This window comes from Staurois parvus, unplaced genomic scaffold (genome assembly GCF_062004578.1).
Source record: "Staurois parvus isolate SC_StPar_1 unplaced genomic scaffold, SC_StPar_1.0 ptg000715l, whole genome shotgun sequence".
Taxonomy (NCBI): domain Eukaryota; kingdom Metazoa; phylum Chordata; class Amphibia; order Anura; family Ranidae; genus Staurois; species Staurois parvus.
Window position 1 is genome coordinate 1,829,369 of NW_028318511.1, and position 17,874 is coordinate 1,847,242.

Below are 17,874 nucleotides of genomic sequence, written 5' to 3' on the forward strand. Positions count from 1 at the left end.
ACCATTTCTCAGCTGGTTGTTGTTGTAGCACCTGGTTAGCTTCCACTCAATTCCAGGAATGTGTGCAATGGGAATATTGTAAGTCATAAATAGGAACCAAGTCATAAAACATTTGGTTTACTAATTTTCATTTATACAGCAATCCATTACCTGTTTACAATTGAGCTCACCCTTTTTATAATACACAGGTGTGAACTAAAATCACTAAGCATATACAAACTGTTTGTTTCAAATATACTTAGTAATTATGAAAGCCTTCAACATCTACTAACTATACTAATTTTACAGCCTAATGCATACAGACCTGGTTCAATTACCACCCAAGTTTCTTTGACCTGGACCAAGCCTTTCATGTTGATTTTTTTTTTCTTAAGATAAGCTAAACATAGCCATTTCTTTTGTAATGCTTGTCATGCACTGTGTCAATGAACCTCCAAGACGTCTCTTGTGAAAGTAAATTTCATCTATCCAATTAAGAGCAAACATCCTGGGTTAAACTTCTCCGTGCTCAAGGACGCTGAGAAAAAGGCTTCCTAAGGTTGGTCCACTCTATTACCCACCCATTAAACAGTTCACATCCTCTCTGATGTGACATGACTCACTGGGCCACAGAGTTTGTTTCCTATAAAAAGGCTTAGTTGAGGGGAAGAAGAGCTGTACCACCTCTGAATGACCACATGTTCAGTACCTAGTTACTGAACTTTACAAAAATGGGGACACAGAGGGGTGTGAGTTTAGCAATATGCTTCTTTGTAACAGCCCTAACTACTATATCCGTGCAAGGTGAGTACTGGGTGTGGATCACTGTAGGAATAAAACTGATTTTGCCTAAGTGGAAACTCTCAGTTTCTCTCATTGAGATTCTTAGGTGAACTATGATTGAGAATAAACATACATTTACCAAAATGGTGATATGTTGCCAAAATTATATATTTGGCAAAATTTAGGGTAGATGAGAGATAGATAGATAGATACTTTATGCAATAGTTCAATGTGTTTAGGAGCACAAGGGCCATTTCCTGATGGTAGAAATTATAGAATTAATATATCTGTATACAATTGGTTGTCAAAAAAGGACAGACAGAGAGGTCAAATAGGCAACAAATGCATACCTAGATATAAACGTATTAAACCAATGCCAGAACTAGTGTAAAAACATACAAGGGTATAGTACCTGTAAATAAAAAAAAAGGAAATATCCTACTATATAAATAATAATTATACATAATATGGCTGTATTTCTCTATTTTAGCTGTTCACTAGAGTGACATGAAATTGATTAAACTAACATATTATCAAAGAAAACACCACTGTGTAGTGACTTATGACTGATGCAAATTCCATAGTGCTAAATCGTTAGCTAATTTTTCATGAATAAATATCAAGCCAGCTAACATATTTCCAGTCTGGAATAATGTTTTATTTTTCTTTCTTATTTTGCTGCTATACTATTCACTCTTCTCTGCTTCTTGAATAGGTGAACTGTTATCATATTATTCAGTGCAGCAGACAACTGGTAAGAATCTTTTTTTTTGTTTGTTTTTTTTAACATTGAATGCAATAGTAATTTAATGGCAAGAAATATAATGAGCATTAAGGTATAATAAAAATCGGCCGCAAATGGTGGCGCGGGTAGGGCGCATGTGCGGCTTGTGCGCGGTCCCTACCCAGAAATGCAGAATGACGTATATATACGTGATTCTGTGCACAGGTGCCGCCTTTTGCAGTATATCTGTTATAGGGTGGTCCTTAAGCGGTAAATAAACTATATTGAAGCTGTGAATGTATTACATTGTTTTGACTTCACATTTAACCAAATTCTGGTGGTCAATCAATACTCCTAAATTGTAGATCGCTTAGTTTCTGTTGTTTACGTGGAAATGCATTTACAATTCTTGGTGGAAAAAATGTGGTGGAAACTGCTATGTGTATGGCCAGCTTTACTGTGTTACTGAGTTCAAATCCAAGTGACACAGCTGTAGTAGGGCAGCTATTTAAAGATGTTCTCCAGTTGGCATACATCATTAGAAAACCTGTGCAGTTTAGCTTCAAATGAACAAGCAGTAGTAATTGTAGTAATAATAAAAATAATAATAATTAAAAAAAATAATTAAAATGTTATAAAATAAATAGAAAATTGCTACTGCTAATAAAATAGCAATATTTGCATCCATGATTATGACTTTAAAGTAGGTACTTGGCTCTAATTGCAGCTCTGATAACACATATGCTACTCTTGAAGCTTTTGATCGAGTCTAATATTTACTTTCCCAGCAAAATGTCCTTTTACTGAGAAAAGTAAATGTCCAGTTTGTTATTCTATTTTTTTGCAAACAGCTTAAATTCACAAGCTTTTTGTTATAACAATCATTTATCCTAACATAAATGTATTCAAATGATTTACTCCAAAACAAATAAGTTTTGTTCTTGTAAAATAAAGTCCCATGAACATTTTTACTTGCATATGTAGATTATGTATTTCATGGAAGATGTAATTTCTTACATACAAAGGTTGCCCTCAAAATGCTTTTCAATAACTAATTAAAATCTACATCATTATTCCCAAAAAAGATTAATCAAGGAATAAATCAGAATACTAATCCTAACAATTTAATTTGTAACCATCCTGATTACAACAGATAGCCATGACATCTTGGGCAAGCAAAATGCATCTAAACATGACATAAGAGTTGAAAATATACATGCAAATAGATTTATATATTACATATAAGAAATAACATTTCACAATTGTCACACAATGATTTATAGTTACATATTCTATACCACATAATATCAAGTGAACATGTATAAATGTCTTGAACACTTTATTAAGTTTTAAACAACTGTTTCCACAGAAGTTCCTACATTGATGACTTTCATTGGTACTCAAGCTCCTGTTATAAGAAGTAAGTTTATACAGGACAGTAAAATACTAGTTACGTGTATAACATGGTTTATAAGAGTATGCAAGTCTTAGTATGGAAATGGTGGTCATTTAGATGTGGGAAAATAATAAATACACAGAAACTATTAACTTGGAATGATAAAAATGCAAGGTGGAGAAAATAAACAAACAGAAACTCTAAGGGGATTACCTGGGACACACATGCTTCATTTTTTTTTCCATGAAGAATAAAACAATGTAAATAAAAAGCGACCTTTGTAAGCACTCTTTAAAGTATTTTAATTGTCTCAAAGCCTATCACTTTTTCTGGAAAGCTTGGTCTATGTGTAAATGTGGCATAAGCTATAAATAAAGCATGTGAAAAACAAAAATAAATTAGTAACTTACTAAAATACAGTATCTGCTGCAATAGTGTTTCTCTAATTCCTTACACTAAATAAATATTAATGGGGTACCAGATAATGTTCAATTAATAATAGCCACCCAGACTGTCCATTATTACCTCTCTGAGAGGAGCTGCCACTGATCTATGGACTCAACAGGATGTGATAGAAATTACTTCATTGCTCTTTGATGTCACTGAGCAATAGAACACATTTATGGTGATAATTAAATACACTGCATGCAGTAATTTAAATGATGTTTTTGACCCAACACAGTGCCTGCTGCAGTATTTACTTAAATCTAGCTAGTGTTTTCAAAACCTGAAAAACAGGAAAATAGATAACAATGTAAAAAAATTGAGCTTTTGTCAATAGCAACAAAATGGCATTAGTCTTTCATGGTATTGGCAAATAAATTGAAAATCTGATTAACTGCTATGGTCAATCTATATTTTTTTTTAATTTCTCAAAATAAGCCCAAGATCCAGGGTCACAGGTTGTTTTGTGTAGTATATATGTCACTTGGAGGACCCCTAATTCCTAAAATGAGTGAAGTCTGCCTTAGACACTTGTTTTCCATTGACAGGTGCCGGTTCTGCTCACAATGGACAAGTCTGCAGCTCCTGGGGAAATTATCACTTCAAGACCTTTGATGGGGATGTCTTTTATTTTCCTGGCGCGTGCAACTACCTCTTTGCTTCAAACTGTAAAAGCAACTATGAAGATTTCAACATCCAAATTAGGCGATCGATTGTAAATAATCTTCCAACAATTAGCCAAATAACCATGAGATTAAATGGCTTTTACATTGAACTGAAGAGTGGGGGTGTGACATTCAATAAACAACCGTAAGTAATGTAACATTTGGTTTCTTAATCGTCCTCTACTTCAGACATGGCCAGAAACATTCCATTGGAAAAACCAAATAATTGCATCTAGGGTTGGCTTTTCTATGCCGAATGGCATTCAATTCAAAGATTGAAATAAAAGATCAGTCTATCAGTTTACTCAAAAGATGATATTAATTTATAAGCAGAGCTTGGTTTCTTTTATGTCATGGGTACTCCACATCAGGATATCCCTTCCATAGTTTCTAACTTTGTTTCAGTTGACCTGAGAGTTTTGCCTGTTCCAGACAAAACTATTGGATGGTGTAACTCTGAAATATCTAGCAAAAATGGATACATTTGGATAGAATGATCCTTAGAAATTAACTTATATTATGGGTCATCATCATTTCCCTTGGAAGAACCAGGTAAAGACTGACCAATGAAGAACCTCTTTCATTTGTGGTTTCTTGAAAATCTAAATAGATTTTTCCTTAGCATTCCAATTCAAGTGCTGAAAAACTCACTACTCAATTCTTTGTAATTTCCTGTAAAACACTTAGAATAAAAATATATCACCTATTATATTAAGAAATCTTCTAATATAGTAACAGAATTTACAACCATTTATTTAATTTTAGCCACCGTATTTGACATAAGTTATTTGTGACCTTGTACAGCTGACCTCTGCAAAATCCAACTGTCTTTATCTCATATCTTTTACAGAGTGGCGCTTCCCTACAGCTATTCTGGAGTTCAGGTTGGCCGGACTGGTCTTTACATCACGGTAACTGCAAAACTGGGCTTGCAGTTCATGTGGAATGAGGATGATGCTATTTTGGTAATTTAAATAATGTATTCTTTTTTTTTGCTGCATTGAGGTAGATAACTGATAGAATTTATCCTAAATTTTGAAAGGTTTACACCTAATATGATTTTGCACTTTGCAGAGAAAAACACATTGGTTGCCCCTAAGGCCTAAACACACTGACCCCTAAAGCCTCCACATTTCTCTCGTGGCTGGTGTGCTTTAACATAAGAGTTATTCTTTGTCTTCTTACAATTACTTTTAATATTTAGGTTTTCATGTTTTTCTTCCTTTTAAATGACTCATCCTTTGTATTTTTCTGTATGTTAGTAGACAGGTATGGCTAAATAAAGCATACTGTGGATAAAGGCCATTTCTTTCCCAGCTGGACAGCTGAAAGGAAGCAAATATACAAAGAGCCTATTATTCTACATTTCTCAAATATGAAATGTCTGTACATCTCCTAACGACTAAATAGATACATATTTTAATTTTTATTTGTGGAGTGGAGGTTTTGTATTTATTTGGCTGCTGTTGGGCCAACGAGAGCTCTTGTTTGAGATAAGTTGAAAAATAAGGCTAAACAAATCTATAGCAGTTTTTATGTGATCTCTCACATAGCAGTAATAAATCATCACCTTAGTTGGAATTTCTTTTTATTCCTGTATTTAGAACACCTAGTGATAACAGATTTTGGAGAATACATGGAGTGAAACTGACAGGGGTTAGGTTTAAGGCTGCAGATAATAATATCTTTTGACTCTCTAAAGGGTAATTTATCTTGCTTCTTGTTATAGCTTTCGTTAGTTAACTATGCTAACAATATTGTCACTCTTATATTTTTGGAATATATAATAGCATTTTTTGGAATATCCTTTTCTATTATTAGTTTGCATATAGCATTAGATCAGGAGATTTATCTAACATACTAGTTAGACCATACTACTATTCCCATCTACCTAAAAATTTAAAATGGCTTTCTAAACCTTAGTCCTTTATGGAATTAATAAAATGGAATCTGTCAAATAACAAATATACATTATCCTGGAATGGTAGGCACCACAAAGTTGTAAATGTCATCAGTCAAATGGAGCTTAGAGGGCTATTTTTTATGTATTTACAAGTCCCTCGTGTTGCCTACTGTGAGTAGGTTGTACCCAATTATAATGTGTTTTGTATTGGGAACTTACCTTTAAGTTTACTACTCATGAGTAGTAAAATTAGACCATATTTATCTTTTTTACTTACAGCTGGAGTTAGATCCATCATTTGCCAATCACACTTGTGGTCTTTGTGGAGACTTCAATGGGATTCCAATTTACAATGAGTTTACTGCAAACAGTACGTTTTCATTTAAATTTTAAAACATGGTGTTATTCAACTACAGAGTTATAGCTTAGTAATGTTTTGCAGATGTTCAGATGACTGATATTCAGTATGGAAACTTGCAGAAGATTAATGGACCAACAGAATCATGTCTGGATGTGACAGTGAAACCGAAGAACAACTGCACTGACACTGTAAGTTATAAAACAACTATAAAGCATATAAAACAGGCATAACTGAAAATGCACATGTGCTGATTCTACTTACAGTGCTTGCCTGGACTACAGTGGTAGTATAAACAAAGGGGTTATACAGAACAGTATGCTAACTTTCAGCATCAAGGGACTAGTGCTGCTGTTTTTTGTTGTCGAGCTACCGGAAAAGAGCTTCTTGCACAGAGAACATTTTCCTTCCCCAAGGTCCCCATCATGCTAACACTTGCTGTGACTTCTATCATAACTTCCTGCTCTCCTTCCCTGTAGCCAGATTCTAACTTTTGCACTAACCCACCCTTTAATCCAAACACTAACCTAGCTGTGCTTTAGACGATTTCACTCTTCAGAAATAAATGCATGAGGCTGTAGGCTCAAAACTGCCTAGGCAAAGTAAATGCATTGTTTTTTTCTGTAGGAATTGAAGACAAATGGCACATTTTACATTTTTGGATGTTCCATTATAAGATACAGGAAACAAAAGCAGCACTTGCAGAGGAACACACCTTCAATTAAATGGAGGAATCCAAACTCAGCTGAGGCTCTACAGTGTCCTCCAACCACTAGATCCAATATATACAAATAGAAGGAGAAGGCAACTCCAAAGTCCTTGTGATGATTTTTAATGAGTGTACAGAAGTGACATAAAAGCACACTGACACGTTTTGGCACACAACCTTGTTCACAGCATATCCCTTATTAGATACATAGGTGTAGGACTCTCCTAGTGTATTAAGATCAAGCCTGGGTCAAAGTATGGTTGGAATTGGTCCTGAGCACAGTCCTGCAGAAGGAGTCACTAGCCTGTATGGGGCTCTGCCCCTATGTAAAAAATAGGACTATCCAGTTCAACTTGCCAGCCTACCCCAGTCTAATAATGGCTATTGTTGGCAAGAAACATGGATAAGTATAACTTATCAAAAGAGGGGGATATGAAAGCCAGTTCAAACTGCCAGCCAGTTAGCCAACTATCAAAAACCAAATTAACCTGTCGAAGAACATGCGCTTAAAAACAGGGGTTTCTACAACAATTTAAGCTTGCTTCCAGTTACCCCTATTGTCATGAGCTTATGGCCTTAGCTTACGTGCAGGCGCCGCGTCCACCCTCCCTCCCGCTACAATCCTGCATGGCGAAGCACAAGCACAGGAGGCTTAATGCAGCAACATCCCAGATTGCACCACATTGGCTCCCGATTACTACAAGAATAACCTTGTCGTAGCCTCGTTCAATATTGCTGCATGTGTTCTCGTATTTGACTTATTGCTGTGTCGCTGTATGTAGTGCCTGTTATCTCGTTCATGTAACATGTGCATGTCTTTTGTACCATTATGCTCTTTATTAATAAAGGCTTTTCTCTTTCGAAAAACAAAAACAAAAACAGGGGTTTAGTTAGCACACATTTGCAAATACATACGTAAGCCACAGAGCCACATCACGGCACCCTGAGTATCTGTGGTCCTAACTCTATAAATCTTGAAAGTCCTCACAATGGAGGCACATGGATTTAAATGGATAGAAACAAGGGCAGGTGAACCTGAGGGAGCCCACCCCTCATTAAGGTCATGGGAGCGCACCTGACACCCAGCATGTAGCACAACGGCAGTCAGGGTGTCCAATGCACCCACTGAACCTCCAAAATTAACATACAAAGAAAAAACTGGTCACCTACCCAGGTCTATAACTGGCTTTTTAAACAGTGAACATGGAAGGCGTCACAAAGTAAAAAATAGGACTATCCAGTTCAACTTGCCAGCCTACCCCAGTCTAATAATGGCCATTTTCGGCAAGGAACATGGATAAGTATAACTTATCAAAAGAGGGGGATAAGAAAGCCAGTTCAAACTGCCAGTCAGTTAGCCAGCTATCAAAAACCAAATTAACCTGTCTAAGAACATGCATTTAAAAACAGGGGTTTAGTTAGCACACATTTGCAAATACCCTATGGGCAGATTTCTGGAATGCTGACTCATTGAGGTCCCAGCTATGGCATTGCTGGTGGGCCTATTTAAAAAGGGCTACATTTGGGGACCAGATCTGGAGAGCTCCTTGAAGAGTGCCTAGTGGATAGTGGAAGGAGGTATCCAGTGATCCTGTGGCATTGTAATTACTGACTTGGACTCAGAGCCCTAGTGACTGTGTGCATTTTTTTTTCTTGTTCCCAGAAGGCCCTAGTATTTGCTTGGTCAGTGGTGGCCTTTACCAGAATTTAGTTTCAGCTACCTATCCTACCCTTTGATTGTTTAAGAAAGGACGTGCCATCTTGCTACTGAGTGTCCCTGGGGTATCCCATACCACCTTTCACCCTATCCCAGTTTCTTTAGCAATAAAAAGAAAAAGCTTAAACAACCTCCCCTAGACTATTTATTGATAAGAGAGAGGAAAAATGCTGTGTTCCTGGCTTCAGAACCATCCAAGTCACAGTGGCTCCTCCGGGGGTAGCATTACATAATCTTCACTTTTTGAGTTCCTCTTCCAATTCTACTCTAAGTAAACGACCACTTGTTTACATACTCACCTGTCTTCAGTGCTGGACCAAAAGGTAATCTTCCTGCACCAAAACATACTGGCCCAAAAGATAAGGGGTTGAATTCTTCAGTGATAAGAGAAAAACAATTATAATGTATTTTACTAATGATACAATGATATTATTAGGTGCCTATAAGATAAGGTTTTAAATGTATTTATTTTTGTAATATACAGTTGTGCTCCTTTTCCATCTTTTAAAGTTCCATTACCTTGTTACGCAGGACTTTTGACAGTTCTTTTCTGATCCCCATGGCTCAGCATCTAGCCTAGTCAGTGCTTCCATGTAAGAGCTAACAAACTCATTGACTGTTTATACACTTACACTAATTGCAATTTAAAAAGCCACAGATGTGGAACATTAACCTCTAGTTGGCATTTTAACCCATATGTGTCACCTTGTGTGTCTGTTCCAAGGCCAAACATTCCAGGGTATGTAAACTTTTGATCATGGCCATTTGGGTGATTTCTGTTATCATTATGATTTAAAAAGGAGCCAAACAACTATTTGATAATACATGGCATCATCCTGCAATAAAAGAGCATTTTTTGGCATGATCAGTCATATTTTCAATATCAATGCCAACATTTCCCAATTTCTGCCAGGGTATGCAAACTTTTGAGCATAACTGTATGAAATAACAGGACTGCTTGCTAGAATGACCTTTCATAAAGACTGTTTGTATAAATGGCTCTCCTTCAGATTTTTTTAGAATGTTTTATTGTGCAGCATGGACACAATTAAAGTGCACCTTTCCCCTCATAAATTAAAATTCACAGGTCCGGGCAACTCTGCATGCTGATCTGTATTTATGTCACATGCCTATGTAAAATAAAAGCATTGTTTGTGAACGTACCTTTTTATTTTTTCTACTTCCTGGCCTTCCTATGCATTGATGACATAGCTTGGGAAGGATGAGCTGCCCCTGGGAAGGATGAGCTGCCCCTGGGAAGGCTGCGTTGCCACTGTATTTTAGGGAGATCTTGAGAGTACAGTGCGAGATCTTGCAAGATCTCAGGGAAAGGTTCAGAAGAAAGGAGATCTTGGGTGGAAAATTAGATCAGGTGTAGACAGCATTGGTGGGCTTGGCTACTGATGACTTTTTTTTTGAAAATAATGGCTTGGGATTCAGAGGACAGGCAGGAAGGGTGAGTGTAGTATGGAAATAATTCATTGAAAGCAGTGTGCCACTTAATGTAATTGAGCTTGCTTTCTTATATACGTACATTGAATTGTTGTTGTTTTAAGGTGGGAAGGGGGGGTTCTGCTTTAATCTCCATGTTCTACAGGAGGCATTTGGGAATCTCCAGGCTGGTAAAGCTGATAAGGAATTCTTACATAGCAGAAAGAAATGTCACTTGTAAAATCTTGCTTGTGCACCTACTTAAAGCAGAGCTCCACCCAAAAGGGGAAGTTCCGCTTTAAGGACTGCTCCCCTGCTCCCCATTAAGGATTGCCACCTTTGGGAGGTGAGGGGGAGCGGGTACCCGAATTTGACAGGTAGCCACTTCCAGTCCGATCGCCTAGGCGTTCGGAAGCAGAAGGTGTCCTCCCTCCCTCCCTCCCTGTAGCCTTTTGGGACACGTGACAGGTCCCAGAAGACTACAGGACCATTCATGAAGTGCAGCGCTACTCGCACAGTGGATACCCAGCTGTGAAGCTGCAAGCTATCACAGCCGGGTGCCCACACTGAAGATGCCAGCATCCTGGAGTACAGGACAGCCATTGAAACAAGCTGCGGGGGACACACCATGGGACCGAGGGACAGGTAAGTGGCAGTTTTTTAAAAGTCAGCAGCTACAGTTTTTGTAGCTACTGACTTTTATTTTTTGACAGGGTGAGTGGAACATATGTAACATATTTTTGTTTGGGAGGATCCTACATGGCAATCCTTAAGATTGGAGCATAAAAGCCTCCATTTTTTTTGTCAGAAGATCAGATCCTTGGAACTGCTGCCATTTCAAGGGGGTCTAAATGTGTGCTATTTACTCTATTTTCTAATTTTTGCTTCTACTATTTAGAACACTTCTTTTCTTAATAAACTTTAAAAACTGCACTGTGAGAAGAAGGGCATAGGTTTTCCTTATTACCTGTCTACTTTGAAATATCCATTAAAAAAAAAAAATAATACACAGTGACAATAGAAAACATCCCCATTGAAATAAACAGTACATGTTTCTGAGGACTTACTTGTGTCATGCTGTTATTATTCCTCTCTCAACAGCAAATGATATGTGAAATTGTACTGACGGGCACTGCCTTCTCACAATGTAACACTCTGCTGGATCCAGCTCAGTACATTAATGCATGTGTTCAGGATCTGTGTAGATGTGGAAAAGATGCCCTGGGCTTCTGTTTGTGTAACACCTTTGCAGAATACTCCAGACAATGTGCCCATGCTGGCGGAACCCCACTAAACTGGAGAACCAACGAAATTTGCCGTAAGTATAAAGAAATTCCAACGACAAAGATATTGGACATGATTAAAAACTATCAGCAGTGATAACTTTCTTACAAAGAATAATAAAAAAAAAAACACTGATTGTTATCACTTAAAGCAAAATCAAAAATAAGACCTGAGAGTAACTATCTTTTCCTTTTCTTTGCAGCCTTGAAATGCAATATGAATTTGGAGTACATGGAATGTGGAAGTCCGTGCCCCAACACATGCACTAACCCAGATAGTTCATTAGTCTGTAACAACCACTGTATAGACGGGTGCATATGCCCTGCAGGTAAGCATACAACACAATATAATACAATTCAATATATCTAAAATGAAATACAATATACAAATACAATTTATCTATAAGGGCTCATGCACAGAGGGCATAAAAATGCCTCTTTTACCAATGTTTGACAATATTCAGTCTAAAAAATCACATCTATGTTAGCCTATGTGTCCATGCACACATAGGCATTTACAGCCATATTTGAAGAGGAATGTTTACAGGTGGAAAAAAAAACTTAATACTGTGAATGCGTTGAGTGCTGAAACGTGTTTAATCCTTAGAACTACTTTAACTATCCCACGGCTTATCTCTTGCCCAGCTATAATGAAGCTACAAGATTCAGCTTGATACAATAAAATTATTTCTCCCTTCAGGAACTGTATTTGATGACATCAGCAATGCTGGCTGTATCCCTGTTCAGCAGTGTTCTTGTACTTACAATGGAAAAGTCTACTCTCCAGGGACTGGATATTCATCTCAGTGTTATTCTTGGTATGTTGCATGTGGCACAAAGTAAAACTATGCTGGTAGTTTTGATGTTGGGTATATTGAAAAAATTACAAGTTCTACCTTAGAAGTGCCGCTTGCCCTGCACACTTTCCTAACCAAGTTGCCTTAGATACTGCTGTACAGCTCCCTGAACTTGTAATATTGTCTTTTCCCAATGAATTAATCATCACTTTTTGTATTTTGTTGTTCATTTAAAGCCTACTTCTTTACAGTCATGCCTATTAGGAAGCAGAAGGAGATCAACTACTGGACCATATCTGCAGCAATGTGTGGCCTACATGACGAAATGTTAATTAAATACATTAAAATAAAAAATATACTCTGGTTTGCACAAAAACTGAGAATGTATAATAAATGTGCTTAGGAACTCATTTGAGATATGTCCAACAAGAAAACTGGCACACTATGTTGCATTCCTCAGCAACATCTTTCAGTACATATCACCTTATTTTACAGATGATTGAGGCATCAAATGCGCCTTTTGATATATTTTGATATTCCTGTACACAACACATTCTTATAATATATATATATATATATATATATATATATATATATATGGATAATATACTCTATTTCCAGCACCTGTAATGGAGGAAAATGGAGCTGTGCTAACACAGAATGTGCTGGATCCTGTGCAATTGAGGGGGGATCCCACATTACAACCTATGATATGACTCGTTACACCTTCCATGGAGACTGCAGCTATGTGTTTTCTAAGGTAAGAACTTAAGTTGCATCTATTCCTTTTCTAACTGCCCATTAGCAGTGCTTGTTATGATACATGGCACATCCAGAGATTCTGATGACTAAGCTCATATTCATCTTTACGGAGCCCACATGCACAGTATTGAGCGTGCTCCCATTATTGCAGTCTCAAGCAGAAACATAAAGGAGAGACTGAAAATATTTTAGTGGAAAGAAAGGTACGGCTGAAATATAAAGCTTCCAAAATGTAAGAAGGTGGTATTTGGTCTCCTCACTGACTGTTAGGAATGGACTTGCCAATAATGGTGGGACTCACCTGCCTTGTGGGCTGCAGTACCAGGGCTGGCCAGCGGGTGCTCTCAGCAATCAGAGACTCACCCCTGCAGTCAGCCAAACACCTGAAGCTGATTGCAGGGGTTGTATTTAAGGAATGGCCAGACTCACAGTCAGGGCCTTGGTGTGTGTTTTTCCATGGGCCCCTGTATCTTGTATCCTGTGTTCCTGCCTGACTTGTTGCCGACCCTGCCTGATCCTGACCTCTGCTGACTTCTCCTGTTTTATCCCTGGCTTGTGACCCTGACCATTCTCTGCCTGACCCTAAGCACCACACTGCCCGTGAGTTACTGAACCCAGCTTGTGACCCCGACCACTCTCCCGCCTGTTCCTGGTACTCCGTTTGCCCATTTGCTACTGACCCGGCCTGCCTGACGACTCTTGCATTGTATGTATTGTTATCGGTGGGTGGTTTGGTTTGTTTGCACTGTGTTTATGTTTAGTTTTGCACTGCGTTTTGTATTGTTAGTCTTAATAAATCATATTGTTTATACTATATCTGAAGCCTGTGTTTCCCTGTGTCAGTCCACACACTGCTGGTCACACCCGCATCCCTGACACTGACCTTCACAATTGTGAATGATAGAACTATACTTTAATATGGTTCTCTTATAACTAACCTGTTTTCTTCAAGACTTGCTACAACAACACCTTCATTGTGTTGGGAGAACTTTTTCAATGCGGCCTGACAATCACTGAGACCTGTCTGAAGAGTGTGAGCCTCAGTTTGAACAATGGGATGGATGTAAGTTCCACATACCTTGCGATGTAAATAGAAAAAAAATGTATATATTTCAACCACAATATTGGGAGTCAACTTGTACAGGTTTCTAACTGCACAATATTTTTCTTTTTTACAGTTTATCTATGTAAAGTCCTTTGGAAGTGTATATGTAAATTCACTTTACACCCAACTGCCCATCTCATCAGGTATTTTAATAAAATTAGAATCAAACAAATTAGGAAATGTTTGCCTAAGCATTATAAGATTGCCTTCTGAAGTTTTTGATATGATTAGAGAAAATGTATTAATTCAACCTCCAATCCATTTTGTTGTCAATGGCCCCCAGCAGGGAAAATTTACTTTTATCTCAGTGTTTTTCAACCTTTTTTCAGTCGAGTTTAAAATTATCGACAGTCTCAAGGCACCCCTTTCTAAAATGTGAAAAACTATTCTAATAGTTATACATATTTCAGCAACATCCACACACATAGGACACCCAACATTAGAGGTGATTTCTTCTTCTAAAGCAAATACACCCTTACACACTGGTACTGACTAGTATTCTTCTCCCTCAGTTTCTCTATCTCATTCAGCTAATATGACCCCAGTGCTGGCAGAAAGGGGCAGGGAAGGGGCAAACAAGGATGCTGTGCAGGAGCCCGATTTATTATTTATCAACCAATGACATCATTGGTTGTTAGGATTCCAGCAGCTAGAAGGTTGTAATGGTGCACAATGAAAACATGTGAATTTGTGTAACTTAAAGGCAGACTTGATCCACCCACTGGTTTGTATACAAGTTTTGGGCAATTTTTAGGCATTTTGCTAAGGCACCCCTTAAGAGACCTAAAGGCACCCAAGGTTGAAAAAGGCTGCCCTAACTCTTCTCTAGGTAGCACTGCTCTGCTCTGTTCTGGGCATGTTTTTGAGGCAGACTTCCTAATTCCCTCTCTTGATTACATTTTTCATATACAAGTTTTTGAGACTTTGATAAAATATTCTTGAATAATTGAGAAATCTTGAAATGTACTCAACTTAGAAAATAAAGTCTGTGCTGGAACTATACAAACATGAATTTAAAATCTATTTAACATCAACATGTGTATTAACATTTATCATATATGTATAATGGCCATTTAAATCAGTGAAGTGTATATCATTTATACAAAAAACAGGTACTTGATAAAAAAGTGGCTTGTGCCCTGAATCCAGGTATCGACCATAATGACTTACATTTTCATCCACAGCCAGTGTCACCATCTTCCAGCCTTCAAACTTTTACATTATTATACAGACTAATTTTGGTCTACAGCTGGAAATCCAACTGGTGCCCATAATGCAGCTATACATCAACCTGGATCCATCTTTTAAAAATGAAGTCTGCGGTAATTACTTTTTTTACATTACATATATTAATGTACTATCAAATAAAAAATATAACAAAAACTCAGTAGAAAACATAGGTTATAAGTAAACGATACCCAGTATTTTTAAGTAAATATTCATATATGCCATTTGCCATTTGAAGAGCATAGTTAGTAACCATCTCTGTCTCTTCAATGCATATAGCAATATGTATTTTAATTACATACCTATAAAGAACTCTAGTTTCCAACATGTACATCATTTAAGAATTCTTCCACAGTTATTTCAAGCAATAATATTAGGAATGAAAGTGTCCTAGCAGATTTTAAAACAAGTAAGCATAAAAAGTGATTTGTGATTCTCTTTTTTAATTAAATGATGGGTTTATTGACCCACATGGTTCTACAGCAGGATCGGTACTTGTATTCAAGATGAATTAGTATGTACTACACTTGCATTTTGCAAGTGAGCACATAAGATTTATTTTATTTACTGATATATTGTTGAATCATCTATTGCAAAATAGAGCATGACTCTAGTATAGCAGTGTTATACAATTCCTAATGAATTTTTGCAAACCTCCTTTTTTTTATTAGAATTAAGGCTGCCATATGCAGAATGAGGCACCATATATTGCCAGTACCACTAAACTAAATAAATTAAATTTTTTGTTTGTAGGTCTTTGTGGAAATTTCAACAATATACAAGCTGATGACTTCAAAGTTCTGAGTGGAGTGATTGAAGGAACTGGGTCTGCATTTGCCAACACCTGGATGACACAAGCCAACTGTCCCACTGTTACAAACAGCTTTGAGGATCCTTGTTCCCTAAGCATCGATAATGGTAAACAACTCATGTACAAGACATATACTGTGCTACAGGATTGTGCAAATATGGTGGCCAAAGACATTAGGCGTTCCAAATGACAGTTGTTCTTATTCTCTTTAATTGTGTTCTACTTATTGTGGATCATACTTTCATGTTTTCTATGTACACTAAATCATCATACAATTAAATAGTTCATTTTCTTTCAGGAAAATATATCCATTTTTTATATTTTAGTAAGCAACATCACTTAACCAGTCAAGTGCCAATGTTACCTGTGAGCTAATATGGTAAAATTCAATAATGTTTAAACCATCAATAAATCAATCAAAAAATATATAAACATGCACAAATTGTTTGCCAGCGCCTTACACCAACTCATACATAGTGCTAATAACTGAATATATAAATTCAAACAATATTGCAGCGCTCCCGTGCTAATTGATAAGATTTAAAATAAATAGACAACCATAAATGATACTATAAAACCATGCTTCTGTGACTTCAAATCCGTGAAATGTCTATTATATCAACAATAGTGAAAAATTCCCAATAATAGTGACCAAATCAATATATAAATATAAAATATTAATGCCACAAAAATAAACAATATATCCCATCAAAAAAATGTCCACTAATCATACCGTCCTCATAAAATGATAAATGAAAAAGGACTTGTTCCAACATATGGAATACATGGATTTGAAGTCACAGAAGCATGGTTTTATAGTATCATTTATGGTTATCTATTTATTTTAAATATTATCAATTAGCACGGGAGCGCTGCACTATTGTTTGAATTTATATATTGAATCACTTAACCAGTCATTACTATTGTCTAGAACATCTTATGATTTGCAAGAAATCACAGTTCACCTTATAACATTATCCTTGACTATTGACTATATATCCTTGCCAAACCAGAATGTCAATTTAAATAATGTACGGACATGAGTGTGTCCTTTCAGTCTGTTGCTCTTCAATTTCCATAATGATCTGTAATTTAAGAAATTAGAAGTTAAGCATCATAATCTATTCTCCAATTGTCTTTCCCTAGAACAATATGCCAAACATTGGTGCTCTATGTTAACTGACCCAGAAGGAGTGTTTGCAAAATGCCATTTAACAGTGGATCCAAATGTTTACATGCAGGTAATTGTGTGTTCTGTTTCATGTGTACATATCTCATTAGTTTACTACAATATAGCTTCTATACATGTGCCTATAATATACTGTATATGGCATAATAGAAAAATGTTGGACCTATTATGAATTCGTAGTTGTCCATGATATTGGTGAATCCCCCCTACAGGTAGACATGAGCTCATGCAGAGTCAGCAGATTGCATGGTCTTTACTGCTACCATCACAATTACGGTATATCTAGAGTTCACCAGGCAACAACATTTTGAGTGTGGCACTTGGGTTTGTCCCACTGCTAACACTCAAAAACTGGAGAAAAACTAAGTAGGAACAAACATAAATTTAAAGTTCCAAGGTTCCAAGGGCACAGATAAGTCAGGGCTAGTATTTGAGACTCTGGGCAGTCAGGTGTAGCTGAAAATTCATCTCTCTGAAAATCATGGTAAGACAGCAGGCAAGCAGAAACAAGTGAGACGTAGGTCAAAAAGAGAAGAATAAGTAAAATATTCAAGCAGGCAAAGCTCATACAAACTGACAAGAACATTTTGC

At 36.9% G+C, this 17,874-nt stretch overlaps 1 protein-coding gene across 1 annotated transcript in view; it reads left to right on the plus strand.

Moving 5' to 3' along the window:
• The first annotated feature begins 710 nt into the window (after positions 1-710).
• The window catches only part of LOC149445613 (uncharacterized), an 84,941-nt gene continuing 67,777 nt past the window's right edge, over positions 711-17,874 (plus strand). Inside the window, exons 1-16 of the mRNA XM_089653500.1 lie at positions 711-783; positions 1,478-1,516; positions 2,856-2,906; positions 3,875-4,136; positions 4,842-4,956; positions 6,174-6,264; positions 6,337-6,443; positions 11,211-11,427; positions 11,596-11,721; positions 12,093-12,210; positions 12,811-12,949; positions 13,904-14,014; positions 14,130-14,199; positions 15,241-15,378; positions 16,037-16,201; positions 17,241-17,335. Of these exons, the coding sequence (XP_089509626.1) occupies positions 711-783; positions 1,478-1,516; positions 2,856-2,906; positions 3,875-4,136; positions 4,842-4,956; positions 6,174-6,264; positions 6,337-6,443; positions 11,211-11,427; positions 11,596-11,721; positions 12,093-12,210; positions 12,811-12,949; positions 13,904-14,014; positions 14,130-14,199; positions 15,241-15,378; positions 16,037-16,201; positions 17,241-17,335 (1,917 nt within the window). The remainder of the gene's footprint in view (positions 784-1,477; positions 1,517-2,855; positions 2,907-3,874; positions 4,137-4,841; positions 4,957-6,173; positions 6,265-6,336; positions 6,444-11,210; positions 11,428-11,595; positions 11,722-12,092; positions 12,211-12,810; positions 12,950-13,903; positions 14,015-14,129; positions 14,200-15,240; positions 15,379-16,036; positions 16,202-17,240; positions 17,336-17,874) is intronic.